The 20,418-nt window shown below is 35.9% G+C and overlaps 2 protein-coding genes across 6 annotated transcripts in view; both read right to left on the bottom strand.

Moving 5' to 3' along the window:
- Smash (smallish) overlaps positions 1–20,418 on the bottom strand; it is a 189,001-nt gene that overhangs the window by 52,255 nt on the left and 116,328 nt on the right. The gene's annotated exons all lie outside the window — the stretch shown is intronic.
- Positions 14,828–16,396, bottom strand: LOC135118552 (tigger transposable element-derived protein 4-like). Its single transcript, XM_064040925.1, has one exon. The coding sequence runs from the start codon at positions 16,394–16,396 to the stop codon at positions 14,828–14,830; it is 1,569 nt and encodes a 522-aa protein (XP_063896995.1).

Below are 20,418 nucleotides of genomic sequence, written 5' to 3'. Positions count from 1 at the left end.
GTATACCAACTTTTATTTGCTAGACATTTTGATAGCTAATTGGGTCCAGGTCCAGGTTCTTAACTGTGTTGGAGGGTCAAATAGGCAATCATACTACGTAAGACAATGTAACTCAGAACCATACTTTTCGACTGGAAAGCGTTCCTGACTAAACTTAGGAAAAAGAACTATGATGATATCACCACTGGCTGAAATTCATAACTGGACCATCTCTAGTCTTCTTATATACCTACGTAGTTGCACTCGGAACAATTATGTAAAACCTCGTAATTATTACTCAACAATTTTACGGTACGCCACAGAGTTAACAAGCATGTAGACACGAAATTCGGACATAATTATTTCGATATTATCATAAGATCAAGACAACGGGTTTTCTTGTAATTTTTTATCTCGATTCGTAACGTCTGGACCGTAGTTAATTAGTAAAATTCTGAATTTGATAACGGTAAAACAAAAATAATGATAAATAGCGTTAAATTGGTATTTTATGAAAGTAATTAGTTGTTTTTAATTTTCATTTAAATGCATCGTAATTTGCATGAATCGATTGCAATAGTGAAGGGTATCGTAAAGTCGACAGTTTGCAATTTCTGATTATTTATTTCAGATGGATCGAGTTAAAGATGTTCAGTTACAAAATCTTCATTTAACACCTTTATGTAACTATTAACATCGCAAGATGTCAATCAATATCGATATAATAATATCGATTACAGTATTTTCTTACATGTCGCGTAAGAACGCGAAACTGTCATGGCGGCGTTATAAATGACACGAGCTTCCTTCAATTATTGCACATTACTTTCTATGTGTACTTACGTAAACTAATGACAGGAACTGGCCTAGTTTTTATGAGCTGTAATCTATATTATTATTTTCCGTATGAGGAAGAATTTCTTTAAGAATCTTGAGATTTTTTTAATGAAGTTTCTACTGCGTTTCTAAGTTGGCTTGTCAGACCTGCAGAACAATTTTTTAATACACCTGTATGTATAAATATAATACGTAAGGTTAACTTTAATTCAAGTAAGCAATGTGGTTTTTTCGCGACATCAATCATCATCAAAATCTATTTTTGTGCTAAGTATGAATTCACATTGAAAGAAAGTAAAGTAACGACTGAGGTAACACTAGTATTCCAATCAGACAATTTAATACCTACACAAACCGAATGATTTCTCAAAAATGATGTCATACAAATTGCACGATTTTCAAATCACGTCCAATATAACGTGTTAGGTCAAAGATCCAATGAAAAGTGTCTGTATTGTATCACCGCACCTAGAAAACTGACCACCATTTGTCAAAGCATAAAAAATGCATGTTTTTATATTTCTTTAACTTTCTGTTGAGTGGCAAAACATGGTACATGCATTTAAGAGTCATCACGAAGCTACCTTTATTTAACAAATGGGAAAGTCTTAGAAATGTCTATGCTGACTAGCTGTCAATAATATTTTTGATACGCGATATTGTGTGGTGATATCTTTTAAAGTGTCCAACGTGTTATTGAGTATTTTATTACGTCTATTAATAGATTTTTTATGCCTACGTTAAGCTAGTTGCGCAGTTCCAGGCAATGGGTCTCAAGGAGAACAACTGGCGACAAATTCCATATACACTCTTTTCTAAAAATACTTGTTTACAATAGTTTTCTTACAGTACAAGTTATTATACCACTATGTGTATTTCTTGCATATATGTAATTGTACGCTCTTTCCACTTCATTATGAAACATGTTCTTAGAAAAGGGCCAAATTTAGGACTACGCTTAAACCATCGTCCAGAACAAAGTTAACGGTCTAAGCTCAGTACTAAAAAAAGTGCTTTTTAAGACCACAATTTATAATAAGGTGGCATAACACCACCACGAATTACAGCATGTTACCACGTTGTTAAAGTCACAATTCGCGTATGTGTGGAATATCAAACAGGCAACAATAGGTAGTCCAAATCTCCGCCATGTTTAGTTTATGCTACAACCGCAACTTCCTACAGCGGATGAATACAAGTTATTGCATTTTAAGTGCAGTGACGTAACTGCTTACCCCGAGTGGAGGATAGCGTAATAATAGGCTTAGGTGTGGTACATACTGTGGAGGAGTTAGAAAAATTCGCAATGTGTCTTGTCTATTAGATTTAATATTAAAGAGCTAATGAGTTTATTGCTTTGAGAGCGGTAATCTCTAGAGCTTTTGAATCGATAAAAAAATTGATGGATTAATATTGAAACTTGAAATTTTTGACTATATCGAGAAAAGCTATAGTTTTTTGCTTGAGTGTGCGAAGTAATTTCTACGTGACGAGGGCCAAGCCGCTAGCGGAAGCTATTTCATTGTAAACATCATTACGTTAATTCGCAAAGGAGTAAACTGTAAGTATTCTTTCTAAATGTTTTCAAGTTCACATTGTTCAAAATAGTAGATATATCATGACTCGACTCAAAATGAGTCAGCTCAAAATTGGCATCCAAAGCTTAGTATATTATGTAAATCGTCCTTTACTTGTATTACATAAAACAGTAAAACAAATACGTAGGTATAGTAACTAAACATTCTTATCACGCGAGTAGTAAGAGGGTCGACTCGATAAAACTTTACGATGTTCTTATTTATTTATTTTATGTTGCTAATAAATATTTATTACTGTCAGTTTGGTGATTAATTGTTTACTTGTTGACCTCTTCTGTAATTGATTATTGTGTGGGAGTTACACATGTATTTTTTTTCCTAGATAACGTATTGCGTTGAAAAATATGTGTATTTTACAACCTTATAGGTGCTAATCAGTCTTCTTAAGGACTCGCATATTGATATATGCTTCAGTGTTACTCAATCTATCAGTATATTAATAACTATAGAATACGATTATACAAGTGAGCATCAACTTAAGAGGACGAATTGGAATTTTTGGCGCCAAGGATGTCAATTTTTCTCAGTAAATACAAAACGGATCAAAATACAACTTGGTTACCTGAAAGTTCATGATATAAGCCTTATTTTGTTAGTTGTAGAAACATGATTAGGTAACTTTTATAACAGAGAAAAATATATCAAACATACCTCTTTTTAAAAAGAGATTCACATATTATGGGCAAACGGGACCGATTTAAGCCTCTTAACTTTTTTAGTAGTTGAGTATATACATACTCTTTAAAATTGTCGTAGGAATTTTTATTAAATTATCATTTCTAAATATTAAAATTACAAAACCATTTTGTCGCTTACGACTTTTAGTTATAAGCTAGCGCGCGTATTGTTATCCTCGCCCCGCTCAGACGCTCCGACCCCTTTTGGCGCCTTAGATGCGCGTGCCGGTTATGGAATTATTGTTGACCAATTCCTCGCCTTAAATACATTTTCTTTACTATACCATGGATTACTAATTTAGAAATTTCGAGGCTGCATACAACAAGATTAAGTCTAATGATTTCATAAACAAATCCATCCACAAAAGGCAGTGATATGGTTGGCGCGTCTCATAAAACATGTTATGTCTTCCACGGCCCATTTAACTTGCAGATTGATGCGTGATTTAAGCCTATATATCAACCTAGGTACCTAATCATTTGCCTGTCTCCAGAATAAGTCATTTTAATTAATTTTTTAACCGATTGTAAAGAATAGTTATGTTTTTGGTGGAATATTATCGATATTAGATCGGTTGTTAGTCACTGCTCATCATCCCATTTGCGGTCTTAGGCCACAGACAAACGCCGGCAGTGCACGCTACCATTGCGTAACAAAACAATTTCTTTGAAACAACTGTTTGGATACCGCAGTACTAAGAACAGTGAAAGTCCATAAAATGTTAGAAAATATTTACCAACAATCTGACGACGGCCGTCAAACACGACACTTTCACTATCAATGGCAATTACAAAACAATCGATATCGCTTCGATCACGCCCCTAGATCACGTTCGATAATATCGATTTAAATCATACGCGGAACTTTTAACTTACTTTTAAAAAGAAAGCGGAATCCCGTGACAAAGTTCACACTGGCAGCTGCATTGGGGGTTTTAAATTTAGAACATGCAATCCGTTGGGCGTTCTATATTTCCGTTCGGTATGCGTGTTTAAATTTAGAACCAGACTTAGTTCACTGTTCGACACTGTCGTTTGTCACTCGCTCGTTCTATTTTTAAATAATCAATCGAATTATTAAATCGATTTTCAGTGGATCGTTTTGTTTCATGTATCGGGTGCGATGGTTGAGCGTAAACTGCGTTGAGAAGTGACTTTCGCGGTTTTCCAAGCTACCGAGAGAGGGGAAAGTAACGTGTTGTGATAATTAATGCATTATTTTAGCTGTGGAAACAAGCGCACTTTAATTGATACGTGGCTAATCTTGCGTGTTTTCACATCATAATTTGTAACGTTTTGTTCATTTTGACTGAGTGGCTTTACGTTGATGGTTTATGATAACGTTAAATTGTTTTATGAACGAATTTAGTTCGAATTATTGGTGTAGGTATTTAAGAAAAATATTGATGCTGTCAACTATATTTTTTCGTAATGATGTAATAATTAGAGATTGCGTGCGTACTTGTTGAGTTTTCTGTTGTCAATCAACGCAGCGCCTTGACTATCTTAATGAATGCAATTATTCAATTAAATCGACATCTGACTTCAATCAGTTTATCTTAATCAGGTTTTCGCATTCTACTGGTCATAGGCCTCTCCCTAGTTTTTCTTCCGCATTCCGTTTTTAATTACCATAAAATGATACTTAATAAACATAACGCACTAGAAATGTCTCGTAAATTATTATTATTCGCTATAACAGTATTCAAACCTAAAAAAATAGCAAAAAACTTTGACTTCTGTAACAACTAAAAATGTCACTAACAAAATACCTCATCTTTGGCAGTTTTGAGATGACTAAAGTATTTTTTAAATTCATTATTTTGGAAAACTGTGTGATTAGAAAATGCATCATCAAAATTTTTCTTCTAAAATAGCAAACAGCATTCTAACCAGCCAGCTCTCTTTCAGCACAAAACAAACAAGTTTATAATTACTTGTACAAAACAATTGAATTCCTACGCGACAGAAAACCTCATTGTTCAAGTCCGTAGACTAGTTCTTATGATACTTTATATCTTGTTAGACCAGTCGTATTGTTATAGACGACATATTGACAGATTTATATATAGCCTTGTTAGTTTGTCTACTCATATTTTATGTTCTAGTAAAGTTGGTACCATTGTTTACTACTTATGAATATTTGTGACGGAAAAGCCTGTAAAATCTAGCGTAACCGTGTCTCATTGTGGCTGTAATATGTTTATGTAAAACATTGCGTCAGTAGCTATAAAGTATGGAAAATTACGTGGCCCAAACCATAACTAACTACTCAAATGAATAAAAATCTCTTACCAATAGACAACAGCGACACAACACTAGCAAATCTTCTTCAAATATCGACTCTAAATTCAAATATTCAAATCCTTCGAAAATTTAAAACAATTGAAAATTTAAATTTCTTCGAAATTTAGTACAACCGCCCTCCTTTAAACGTTCAAATCCTTTAATTCAAAAAAGGTCTGTCCTAAGCCTAGTGCACACTCATACTGGTGGTATTACCGCTACCCACTGCGTGCACTTTCTCCAAAATCGTGAGTGTTTTGTTAAAGGCCGCACGTAATGTACATGTACGAGGCATTTTCGTATCGTGTATTGTGAACGTGGCTTTACTTACAAACGACTGTTATGTATCGACTTATTGGTCGATCTGAATTTGAAGTGGCGTTAGCGCATAATATGGGAATTAAATTTTAAGTAGGTTGTAAAGTTGTCCTAGATTTATTGGGTGAGAAATGAAGATTAATGACATTATAAGTAGCATTCAAATCATTATAAGTACTAAAAGTTTTTTTACGTTAACGTTCAAAAGGGATAAAATATTACAACTGTCAAAGAGTTACTTACTTCACAAAAATATTCAATTAAAATATTCAAAACTTCATTCACTATAAAAACCCAACTAATGTTCTTAAAACTCATCAAACACACAATAAAATTTACGTGCGCATACGCACCCATGGGCCATGCGACAACTCTCACCGCGTAATTTTTGTAATAACAAACATATTGATTACATTGATTCACTCGAGAACCGAAGATAAACCATGTTTATTGCTTATTAGCTGATTAAACATTATTATGGAGATATTTTGAGAAATCTTGTGAGTAAGAGAAATTACATACAGACACACGAAATGATTATTGTAGTTAGAGGCGCAGTTTGAGAAAATTGTGTTGCTGCTATAAAAAAAGTTGTCTGGTTCAAAAAGAAAACTTAAAAATCTGAATTGTAGTGTTGTACTAGTACGTTTGTATATTTACTACTTTTTATGCTAAATCTACTGGATTAATTTTTATGAAACTTGGAAGTAATTTAGCTTATGCATCTGGGTAACCATATTAGACTTTTTATTTATGTGCGGGGTAGTTTATTAAAGTAGTGACAAAAAATCAGGCAGACAGCAACTTCTTTTACTTACATGAAAATATTGTTTTTATATTGCCAGACCAAAAAATATTTTGATTTCACACTTTCTTTGTGTCTTGTGAGTTCCTGTGCTAATTTTCTTGGTGTACAATAATATCTATCTATATACCTACCATGTCAGGGTCAGTAACTCCGACTCCTGACCCGTGCGTTACGCAAGCGATGTCACGGCGTGGGCGCACGCGCATAGCGCCCGGTATTAATGAGCCGATGCACGGAGATAGCTGCGATATGTGCTGGCTATTTTGAGAGGGGATATATTTGGACGGTTGAAAGGGAAATTAATTATTAGATCATAATTGTTAGATAATAGTTTCTATATACCTATTAGTGTTTGTTCAAGAAGTTTAGAGAGCTATCTATTGGCTGGGTAGTTTGTTGCGACACTTCTTTCTAGCAAAACTAGGTAAAAGGTGATGAAACCGGTTGAAAGGTTAAAAAGGAGTGACTGTTTTGAAGGGTAATCTTCTAAGATTTGATGTACAGAAATTGCTGTTTTTTAAGCCTTTTTTGCAGAAATATGTCAGATTTTGATCAGTGCCGAGTTATAACGTTACTGCCCATATTGATGATCACCATATGAAAATCATTCAAGACAATGTTGAATTTTCCTTTACCTGACAAGTTCTAAGATGTTAAAACATTACAGCTATATTATGTAATATTTATTATACACTCAATACACCATATAAACACATTATGCCAAACAATACAACTACATAAATATACCTATGATCGTACATACATATATGAATGATGACCCCACATCACTTTGGGGGTCAAAGTTCACCAGCTGAGAAAGTGCAGGCTATTGGAAACTACAGCTATTTGATACTTGCAACAGAATTTGATACTTTACGATAATTTTGATGTAATATTCAGATATTATGGATATGTTTAAGGATGCAGGAAGTTTGTGAACCTATGAACTTAAATTTCCTGAGCAAGGAAATGTGGTATTAATTACCTCGATGTTTGAATATTTTCATAGGCATACAATATTGTTTATTATTATAACAAAAGCATGCATAACTAGTTAAATTAATATTTCATACAAGCTTCCGCCAGCGGTTTCCACGCTGCATGAAAACTATTTCACGCACCCGGATAAAAGTAGACCATATTTTATATTATTGCTGTAGTTTCATTATGCATGATACAGAAACGAACTTTCCGATTTCTAATATCAGTTTGCGCACTATTTTATTCAATCAATATAATCCTAAACAATATGCAGCCAGCATTTTGAGCACGATCCCCGCTGATAGCGATGCGGATGAATATTTTGATACCTACTTAGTTTTAATTTTCCCCCCTTTTATATTTTTGTAAATATGAAAATGTAAATATAATTCTAAATAAAGAACTATATTAATCTTCTACAATCAGTAACTTCAAATTGCCAAACCAAAACTACATTAGTAAGAGACAACCACACAAGAAGGTAGTATTTTACAAAAACACATAGAGCTACTTATGACCTTTCGTTGCCGCGAGGTGGCAGCGATCAAGCGGTCACATTTTGCTATGCACCACGTTATTACAATAACAGTTTTCTACGTAGTGTGTTGTGCAGTAAAACAAGTATGTAAAAATTGTAGACTTTGAAAATACAGCTCTATAGGTGTTCCGTAGATGAAAGCTTCTATAGCCTCCTAATTTAATGAATTCTTCTCGAGCCAGAATTTTTCAAAACGGTTCACTAGTTCCTGAACCTTCAGAATAATAATAAAAAAAAAAACAAAACAGAGGTCCTCTTCATTATATCAGTATAGGAAATTATAAAAACGTGCAGTAGCTTGGAAGTAGTTGGGTTGGGTAAAGGTGACTTTTTATGCATCATGCTCAACCTTAAATTCAAACCTTTTTGCCTGACCTCTTTAATACCACACATTAATCGATTATTCCGATCATCGATAACCGACCACATGATCGAATGACACCGCTAACTTCACCTACTTACAACTACCTACACTAGGACGAAGTTATTCAACTCACGCGCAAGACAGTGGCAGGTCGTTGACCTGCAGCATTTCTCTGTTTGATAACAAGTTCATATTATTGATTACACGGCGATTCTATCAATCAATTCTATTCTTGGGATTTGTTTGTAGAGAGTTTCGTAATGGATGATATTGTTTAGAATTTTTTATTTCAAAGATAGACGTGCTGTTTGCTTTCGTTATATTTTTGGAAATCAATCAAACTGGCCAGCCAAGCGGCCAAGGCCTTTGATTAATCCCTTTTGTGCTAAGGTAAATTGCGCATAGGCAGTGGTTTTCTATGGTTTACATTCTTACGGTTTATTTTGACAGCCAAAAACTTTTAATGAATACTGTTAAGACTGCTTAAAAAAATTAGGCTCAGACTACTCGCTCCGGGAAACTTATAAAAAATATATTTTAAATAAGACATCATCATATTGAATGATTTTACTAGCATTTCAAAGGCCAACCCAACTTACACTACTGCATCACCCACTACACGACACAACGAGAGTGGGTGCGGGGTCACCGACCTCGCTATCGGTCAGACAATATTTGCTGTGCAGCATGATTGTCGCGATAACCAGCTCCTGAGATTGTGCAGCCAGCTAGGGTACTAGCTAGACTTGACATATTTAGCGGTCATTCAAGAAATTCGTAGATAAAGGGAGGCAGACCAAAGAATGGATAGATGAATTTAGTGTAAGGGAATGAGTAAAACGATGGATTAGGGGAAAGACATGGTTAGAAAGAATGTAATTTGTGATATGCCGTCAAACAGTACAACAGAGTAGTATTAAAGAAGAAGACTGCGTGATAGCCAAATAATATTGGAATAAGCGCAGGAGGACCGTATGAAGAATTTGATCTAATGAAGGCTCTTGGTGAAATGGTCACCGATTCTTATTAATGCAACTTCCTAACAAATGTTCTAAGGAAACTACGAAAAGGGAAACTTAAATAACTACTTTTTCTTTCGGGCTGATCAAATAGTTCTTCAGGTTACAACAACACAAAACACCATACACAACGTAAAACTCATCACCACTAACATTCAGATTTCAGATAAAAATCCAAACAAAATGACATGCAATTGACACGCAGTTTTTATAATATCTCTATTTCCCAGAAGTGCAAAGAAACACAAGTACCCACAATTGAGTGTGGGAAACACAGTGATTAGCAGTCACGGTATTAGATATGTATGTGAAAGACAATGACTTGACTGTTTGTCGTAAATGACTTGTGTAGTAGACAATGTCGCGTGATAATGTATAGTGGACGGGTAATAATGTTTATTTACAAAGGAAGTTATAGTATGTAGTAGGTATTATAAAGCCAAAGAGTTAAAAAATCTCATTAACTAATAGGTAGTGGGATTCGATGATTTTTAGCTTTAGATAGCCAATAAAGGATGTAAGCTATCTTTACCGGTAGCTAAACTCTTTTCTGCTCCTATAGTTAAGCCTATGATTTTGGACTCTTTTGGGAATCTAAATGACAGTAAATTAGCATATTATTGTCGATATACAAGACTACATATCATAAGGGCTTTTGAACAGAACAGCGAACAGAATACCACATGAAACAAAATAGCCCTAACACATGAAACAAAATAACCCTAATTTTCCTCACAAAAACACCACTATAGGTAACAAACTCCATCTAACCAGTACCTCACGTTATCACATCCACATGTTTACCTCCGCATTCCTTAAACCCTTGAACCTTAAGTTCTAACAAGCCGACGCTAACTAACATCTGTTTAACTAATCACATCTTATCATGCAGTTATGAATGACTACATACAGTCACCGCCTGAATCAGATTTAATGTGGAATCAAAGACGCATCTGTGGGAGGTATTATGATATGAATATGCGTTCTGTATTAGGGGTATCGAGATTTTCAGATGCATTACAACGAATAAAGAAAACTTCAATTATATAATGATAGCTTTACCGTAATAACAGCCTAATTCTTAAAATCCAGACGTATTCATACGAACATACTATACCTATTTCAATTAAGAGAAGGTTCTCTATTAAAATACATATTAGGCTACGCAGACCAATAAACACAAAAACAAACACCCACAACTACCGTCAAGTTACCACAGATTACTAAACGTTACTAAACCTACCAACACGCACCAAAAGGGCGTATCTACATCTCAAATAAAGCCCATTCAACACCGCTTTCGCTAACCAACAAAAAGGAAAACGCAAAAACATGACATAAAAAATGATAGCACACATTCACAATTCACTAAACGCTGACAAAATGACAACTATTAAGTACATTGTATGGTATTTGTGTAACAGTTTCGGCGCACACGCATGTGCCCTACTTGCTAACTTTTACTGACAAGTGACAGCTGACGCTTGGGCAGAAGGTTCGTTTGTCGAGTCAAGTGTGCATTGTGCGTTTTGTTGTTGAATAACGTGACGTTTTTGGAGCAGTCGTTTTCAATTATGGATGTTTTGTGCATCAATTCTTCGCAAAGTTGGAATTTTTAAGTATACATATATCTATACTCAGACTGAATTTCTATCTAGACTGAATTTCATTTTAAAAATAACTTATTGCTAAGGTTTACATGATTTGACAGACAAATGTCAATATAAAATCTACACCAGAATCATTCATCCAGACTCATTCGATCAATCATCGTTATAGGTTGTAGTAAACATACCCTTTACTTTATAATTTGTTTAAATCAATTAACAAAAAAAAACTGCGGATTCTATCCTTTCCTCGCTCTGTGGCAACTGTCAGGTCTTCACTCGTGTATCACTCGACTTTCGCTCAGGGATTTAGAGGGAATTGAGACCTCGGGTCTAATCCCTGGACGATTTATAACTAGCATCGAGTTAATAGTCATGAGCCAACTTTCTACTCCGTAATGAGATTAAAACAGTTTAAGGATATAGTGTAGTGAAGCCTTTTAGTCAGAACTTGAGGAAAGTTAGGATTAGTGGTAATGGAATACGGTGATTGTGGTCCTTGAAAGTAGATACTCAAGAAGGCAACTTATTGATTGACATTCGTGAACTTGTGCACCGACAAATGCTAAAGAAATTTTCGTAGATAAATATCAAACCAGAGACATATAAAATTAGAAATTAAATCAACCTTACGTGATGTAATTGTTGGTCATAAATATTACTTTTGGTATAAGAAACCATAGAAACAAGAATTTTTAGAGGAGCCACTGGGAAAAGCGCTTATACAAAACAGAACATCACCATTACATCCCCATAAACCACTTCCCTTCCTTCATCTTCATTACTTGATAACCTTCAACACCATGAACAGTTGATAACCAAGAGTTCCCACAGATTCCCATAGGCAACAATGCACAATGAACAATGGTGACACACGACCGACCTTGGCGGGAGAAAGTCGACAATCAAAACAAATATGGCGTTTGTGTCATATGGTGAGGGGAATCTATGGGGTTTTTTTATGTAGCAAGTGCTGTAGGTAAAATTGATGAAAGATGATATAGGTTGGTATTGAAGAAGAAGACTACGTCCTGAATCCCAAAAAAAATGGGATAAAAACAGGTGATAAGTCTTAGGTAGTGGATTATATTCCAGAGATTCTAGTCTCATTCAGAAAGTGTTTGGTAGTTCTTAAATCGTTTGACCAGGGTCAAAACAACAAACTTCAGTTTCCTTATACATTCAGGACACTGAAGTTTGTCAGGTAACGGACAGTTTCTTCAGCATATTTTATGTTGTGCTAAGTGGCATTCGATCAACCACATATAAAATTGTTTATAGGAAGTAAATAATAAAATACTTCAAAAGCCATAGGAGTGTCTATCTACTAAGGCATTGATAAAGAGATTACCATTAATGAGATCTGTAGTTTCAAAGGCTAACCTCTCAATGAAATACCCCTTTATAATACCTACCACATTAAGTATAGACGTCGATTAAATTACAGAAACATCTAATCAAACATCTATAAGTCCCTTGACCCGATGAACTAATTCCTCGAGACATGTATAAACAGCTGGCTTCACTCACTACAGACGTTATTAAAGCATTATCTTCATCTTTCTTATCGGTTAGTCTAAATATTTTGGCAAAGTATTTGAATGTAGGCTGTAGGTCAATGTGCTGGCAGTCAATATTTGTTTAGTGAGTAAGCGGCAAGTAAAATGTTCATATCATTCTTACCTGAATATTATAAATGCTAAAGTAACTCTGTCTGTCCGGCTTTACCACAAAATGTTTGGTATAGGTATACAGTTTAGACATTTAGAAGGGACATAATTTTATTTTTATTTGGTTGCGAAAAGTGGTTTTCCGGGGACTAGGTGAAACCGCAGGGACCAGTTTGTTTCAAAGATATTTGACCCGAGCTTAGTTTATCTAAATCCTTGTTACTCTTATCATTGGAATTGGAATTCGTGAACTCATATTAGAAATCTCTTTCATACACTACAACTAATCTTAAAGCAGGTCAGTAACTCCGTGATCGAGTCGGCCTTAACAGAGAATAGTCTATTCTTCAAGTTATTCGCAGTTAATCGTTTTGTATCGATTACCTAATCGATGGCCTTAGTACTCCATCGCTTAAGAATTCCGATGATTGCAATTAAATGATTAATTTTATAGCAATGCTCGCGACACGATTATATCGAGTAGTTCATTTGGTTTTTAAATTCGAAGCGATTTTTTTTGGTTCCGTCATGCAGGATGTTGTTTTTTATATGTAGACCTAGCATTCGAATTGATATCGAGTTTGATTGTCCTTGAACATTGTGATTGTCGTATTAATTTAATCGGTCAATGATTGACTAAATTTTGGGTTCATTCAGATTTGATAAACGTCTTTTATATATGGCCCTACGTGTGCAATATAAAAATAGTACGTAGTGAAAAACCTATGAACCGATATATGTAGAACTCTAAAATGCGAAATATATTTTGTGGAACAATAGATAAGATTAAATGGTTAAATTTGTAATCATATTCCGACACACACAACATACACAAAAACTAACATCAATAAAGTATGATTGTGCAAAATCACAACTACTTAAATGTACCTCCAACCGTAAAAAACCGTCGATTCAATTAAAAATCAATATTAAAAGCTTCGAGCCGGTAGCAACTAAACCGAACGACCCAATTTATAATTTTGTATTACAACCGGTTCTAGAGGATTTGTTATGAGTGCTCTGAATATTAATTGTACAAGCGTTTTATGTAACTCGTTAAAGGAGGCAATAAATGCAATACTGTTGTAAAGTTAATGCATGTTTTATTATGTTATAGGCCACTAATTAGTAGGGAAGATAAAAATATAGATAAGTAGGAAAGAAGACACCGATTTTTAGAGGAAACAAATGCCTGCACCAAGAATCATATTTTGGTAACTACGTTTTAGCGATCCGCAATATCCCGTTTCAAAAATCAACCATCCTTTACAATGATAGTAGATGTTATTTTGTTTTGTTTTTATAAACTGTATCGATCCACGACCATATCCAATATTCTATCTGTCCATTTGCTTACAGGGATAGAAGTTTTGACATTAGGCCCAAACATGTAATGTCAAAATTCCTATCTGCACTTCTGCAGTAAGCAAAAGAACGGATAGCTTTTATATTGGGACCAAAAGACCCTAAAATAATCTCAATGAGTGCTGGTAAAAGTGGTATGTGACCAGTCCCAGTGCCCTAGGTCTCGATAAGGCCTGCAATTGGGCCGGCGCGGGCGCAAGACGGGATCCGGTTCATTTCACTCTCAGTAACTGTTGCTTTTAACTGGCAGTTTTTTGTGCGAAATTGTGTTGTATGAAAGTTTGGTAGCTGCTAATTGGATGCGTTTTTTGGGCACCATTCATATGTGTGATTGTTTTGTTTGTAAATTGTTGTCTTGGGTGTGGTTGAATGCAGTTATTTATTTCTTTCTTAGGTCGTTATCGGGATTCAACATTCTATCAAGTTTTTATCGAGTGGTCATCGTTTCTAGAACTAAATTAAATTATCTTCGCACCAAAGGTTTTTTTTTTTTTCAAAATACAGTAGAATCCGGATATAACGACCTTCAAGGGACCGACGATACTATGTCGTACTAACCGGACGACGCACAAAACGGACAGATTATTTCTTAATGTACCTACACATATTATTATAATGCATATAATTTTGGTTTTCCTGTTTAGTTAAATAAAACATTTCATAGAAATCAAAATGCTTTATTTTCTTAAACATTACAAATTACAAACATAGGTACATAAAGTACTATAATAGGAACAAATCGTAAATAAAATACACAATCACTAGAGACAAAGCTGTGTGTTAATTACGTAGAAAGTCTGTTATTTGAGTTTGTTTTTGACAAACTTTTGTTCGGTAGTACGAACTTCTTACGGCATTATGTATTCGTGACATCATTGTTTTCATCAGATCGTCATCAAGGTTAGTCTGAACGAATACACTGAGTGTTTCTGCTGCTTTCAACGCCTCAGACACACTCACAGTCGGATGAATCTCCTCTGATTCGCCATCATCACCGTCGCTATCTATGGTATTCGAGTCAGTGGCGATGATATTTTCCACAATGTTTTCATCAGTCGGTTCTTCACAAGTGGCGACAGCATCATCGACAAACGCATATTGTTCAAAGTCCTCATTTGTTATGGGTAACTGATGCCCATTAATAGCCCTTGCCCAAACACTCAGCGGAACGTCGTCTTCTTCGTTAAAATCATCTGCATTTGAAGAAGTAATGGTACATTCTACGTTGCTTTGTACAAAACCAGCGTGTTTGTAACAGTTAAAAATCGTGATTTGCTTGAGTTGGGTCCAGGCATCTTGAATCATTAGTATACCATCAAGAACAGTAATCTTTGGGTACTCAAAACTAGTGCTTCGGCAGCCATCAAGAAGCTGGATCATTTTCAGGACAAGGTTTTTACGAAAATGTGTTTTCAAAGCTCGAATAATTCCTTGATCCATGGGTTGCAACACTGATGTCGTGTTTGGAGGCAGAAACACCAGAGTTATGCTTTTTAAGTCGGCTATGTGAGGATGCGCAGGACAGTTGTCAACTAATAGCAGGATTTTCTTATTCTTTTTTGTAAGTTCACGATCCCAAGCACGAACCCATTTAGTAAAAATGTCAGCAGTCATCCAGGCTCTTCGATTGCTTTCATAATCCACTGGCAAATGTCGTACATTTTTAAAACATCTGGGGCGTTGAGATTTTCCTATTACGAGAAGCTTTTTTTTAACTGTACCACTCATGTTGGCTGCCACCATCACAGTTATTCTCTCCTTTGATAATTTTCCTCCTTTACATTTTTCACCTCTAAATTTCAACGTCTTGTCCGGGGTTAATTTATAAAACAGCCCGGTCTCATCTGCATTAAAAATTTCATCATCTGTAAATTGTGCACGTAGGGTAGGCCAAACTTTTTCTAGCCAATCGGTTACATCACTTTGGTGAACTGACAAACATTCGCCAGCAATCTTACCACCAACGATGTTGTGTCTTACTTTAAAACGGTTTATCCAACTCATGGAACACGTGAAATTTTGTATGTCTAACTGTCTAGCAAAAAAGTTTGCTTTCTCTTGTAGCAAGGGTCCATTAATAGGTATTCCCCGGTCGCGCTGAAGTTTGAACCACTGTAACAATGCCTTATCCACCTGCTCATGAGTAGACGTCCTTATACGTTTGCATTTCAAAACATTGGCATTAAATAGCGGCTCAATCTTATCTTTATTCTTTTTTATGGTGGATATTGTAGAATGAGATACGCCAAACTCCTTTGCGAGGGTTGCATTTGATTCACCGGCTTCCAATCGATGTAATATAGCACTTTTTTCCTCGATTGTAAAACACTTTCGCTTCACTGAACTCATTTTGTCGAACTTTATGAACTTGTCATAACAGGTGATAAACACGAACTGTGATTAACGCGCGCCAATAAGGATTAGAAGCGCGCGGGGTGGGGGTGCGAGTGCATAGGTAAACAAAACATTGCGCGTGTGTCGTTTTAACCGGACGTATTATAAAAAATATTGGTCGCTATAAGCAGTTGGTCGCTTAAACCGGAGTCGCACTAAACGGTTATATTGTCTTAGTACCTATATACGAAACCTAACTTGAGTAAAGATTATCGTCGCTAAAACCGATTAGTTGTTATAAGCGAAGTCGTTATATATGAATTCTACTGTACATAGATAACACCGCACTGTGTTCCTCTTTGGTGAGCTATTTTGTGAAACTTAGAATTACAAAATACATGATTAAAAATTAGGTTCCTTTTCCCTATCTAAAGGACTTGTGAGAAAAATATCCTCCAACACAAAAAAAAAAAACATCAGATCAATTCACGCAATGACCTTTGCAAACAAGCGCTCTTAATAAGCACAAAAAGAAAGTCAATTGACTCCTGCGCACGTTTGAAGATGGCCGATGTCAATTGGATGAATTGAGAGCTTCCGTGAACGGGGGCAGATGTTATTGAAACAATAACTGGATAATATCGGAGGAAGGATGTTATGGGAACGTGTTGCGTAAGTTTTGTTTAGTTTTTGCAAATACCATGTTAATGATGGAGTTAATGGGACTTTTATATCTTGACCTTGATGTAGTTATCAAATTATTACCTAAAACAAAAATGGGTCACCATTAGGGCTTTCAAATACCGGATTTTTTCAATTCCGGTATCAATACCGGTATTAAAAATTTCAATACCGTGATCACGTGATCACGGTATTGTCGGTCATGTAAATATTGCAATACTCCAGATATTAAAAGTCGTCGCTCCTTTATGCGTCTTCGAAGTGCTTTTGCAAGATTTAGGCTTAAGTATAAGATAGTAGCTTGACCACCTAACTTCGTCAACATACATTTTAGCGCAATATCCGCTTTTAGTAAATTGGCATCCCGTTTACAAATTTCTAATACAGTTACTTTTACTACAGAAAGGCTGTTGTAAATATTTTTTAATATTGTCAAATCGATTTCGTCTAATTCGAAATCGGAGTTTAATTTTAGATCGATTAAAACTTTTAAAACACAATCCTTTAGTTTCAAAAAGCGTCCAATCACGCTATGAATCCGACACTATGACTAAAAATGAGATTGACTACATCACGACGAACAAGAAGCACATAGAAACGTCTCCGTGATCAATAGGTTTAATACCGGTAGCGATTACCAACTTGTCCGAGGCTCTCTGACAAGACGGTAACTTCAAGGCCGAACGTTTCCGTCTGATGAAGGCCAAGCTCCGACCAACACTGCTCCAAACCATTTCAGGATCTGAAACGTTCCAGTCAAATTTGGAGAACCGATTTGCCGCCGTGGAAACCACAACAGACGTTAACCAGAACCACGAATATGTGGTTCGGATCCTCAGGGAGGAAGGTTCGAGATTCTGTAACATGCAGCGTAAGGGCAAGAAATCAAAGCTTTCGGAAGAGACATTAGGGCTTATGAAGAAACGACGTGAAAACCCGCCTGTCACTTCGTCAGCTAAGCGGGCTCTAAACCAAGAGATCAACAAGCACGTACGACGCGACCTCCGGTGCTCCAATACTCTAGACATTGAAAGAGCAATTGAGCTGAATCGGGGGTCAAAGGTGTTCGTAAAATCTCTTGGAAGAAGCCACTTGACGAAGCTGACCACAACATGTGGAGAAGTCATTTCTTCGGTGCCGACAGTCCTTTCGGAAGTGGAAAACTTCTATGGCCGGTTATACGCATCGCATGCATCTCGACCTGATCCCGGAAATGAGGATTCTAGAGCCACATTAACACGCCATTTCACCGCCTGCCAGAAGTCAGCGAAATCGAGATCGCTCTGAGACAGCTCAATTGGAAAAGCACCTGGCGAGGATGGCATTACAACAGAGCTACTAAAAGCAGGAGGTAAGCCCATACTGGGGGAGCTCCAGAAGCTTTTTAACGATGTCCTGTTTGAAGGGAGAACTCCAGAGACGTGGAGTAGGACTGTTGTCGTCCTGTTCTTCAACTTCAACTGTGTCTAGCATTTGTGGACTATGAAAAGGCCTTTGACTCGGTTGAAATCTACTCTGTTCTGGAGTCCCTGCAGTGTTGCCAAGTAGATTGGCGATACATCCTAGTGATGAGATGTCTCTTTACTACCACTAACAAAACAATAACGTCGTTTCGCTCGCTCGATCGATTAAGAAACCAGTTGTTTAAGAAAGGTGGAGGTATGCTGGAGATAAAAGTTGGCGCTTAATACACAAGTGTGAAGTGTGAGAATAATATTACGAGTACATCTTACGAGTACGTAGTTATCTATCTTATTTAATACAACTTCCTCAAACCAAAATAATTAAAATTATAAAAAAGATTGTAATACCGTAATCACGGTATTGGCTCCTCAATACCGGTATTGAAAAAAGACCAAAATATATCCGTGATCACGGTATTACGGGATCCCGTAATACCGGTATTGAAAGCCCTAGTCACCATTTTCCACCATGGCAAAATTAGACAGAAACTTCAATCATTTCGGGAATTAATAAGTTTTGAATGAGACTGATATTGAATACCAAAATTCATCAGGATAACGCACGATAATGGAATCTACAATTGACCATGTAAAAACTGAATTCACAAAACTTCGTAGTATAACTTCATACTTCATTTAAATAAAAATCAATCTTAGATAGTCATAGTACCTACAACGTTCTTTAACAAAATCTACGTTTCTACGCAAACGCGTACAAAAAGTGCAGGCTGCAACAAAAAGGCCATTACAGACGACCTCAGTACACGTCACGATTGCATTGTTTGCTAATGCCGTGCCCAATCTGTTGTCGCTTTATACTTAACTATGGAGTTTTTATTGCACCCCCATCAGACTATGGTAGTGAGGGAAACTAAATGGTTTGCAGGTTCTATTGTTTTAGGATTTTGTTTTGACTATTTCGGGTGCAACCGCGTGGTATTTTTTTAGAGGGAACAACATGGCCACTGACGACAGATATGCAGATATGAAGTGTAAATGAGTGTGTAAATGAGAACCTTCTTTTTCGGTTCATAAGTAATATAATAGTCTAAACATTAAACTATGGAGAGATTACTGTTGATGAAATAATGATGAAATAATTCATTGAATACGGTTTGTTTAGTATCGAAATCGTACCTTATCTTGCAACATAACTCTAAATATACTGACCAGTGTTATTAATCTTCACTGAATTAATTACACACTATTGTGCAATCGAAATTACTATCGAGGAAATTAGGTTCGACTTTCAATTATAAATCGATCAACAATTAAGTTCCATTAATTAGTGAATATTAGTTACTAATTGACATTAACGACTTATTGTTCGTTTGTGAGCTGGTTTGTAAGCTAACATGTTTCTACATAACTACAATTTGTGCCTAGATACCTATTTAATCATGAGCTACAGCTACATATTAATAAATTATTACCGCAAGAAACAATTGTAGATATAGACACCCTTGATGGAGAGGAAGACGAAGACCTAAGAAAAGATGGATGGATTGTCTGAATAGAAGACATGAATAGGAAGGGAGTGAGTGTCAGTATGACGAGTGACAGGGGAAAATGGAAGAGGATGACGTATTGCGCCGACCCCAAGTAAAATTGGGAACAGGGCAGGAGGAGGAAGAAGATGCAGCCGTAATAATAGGTCTCTTTTGTTCCTAACTTTTAATACAGATCAAGAGGGGTTATTCCAAAATTCATCTTGCGTGTTCAAGAATTTCTGACGTTAAGTACTTACGGTCATATTTAAAAACCTGCATATTAAAACACAATTTGGACAGCAGCCTTCATTACAACTACCTCTATAGTATCTACGTAGTTTCACAAAAACCGTCCCAAACAAACAATGGACCTTATTCCGAATATAAAACAGCTTTAGGTACA

The sequence above is a fragment of the Helicoverpa armigera genome, chromosome 23 (genome assembly GCF_030705265.1).
Source record: "Helicoverpa armigera isolate CAAS_96S chromosome 23, ASM3070526v1, whole genome shotgun sequence".
NCBI classification, from domain to species: domain Eukaryota; kingdom Metazoa; phylum Arthropoda; class Insecta; order Lepidoptera; family Noctuidae; genus Helicoverpa; species Helicoverpa armigera.
Note: the sequence above shows the minus strand (reverse complement) of the source record. Positions and strands in the feature narration are given on the sequence as shown.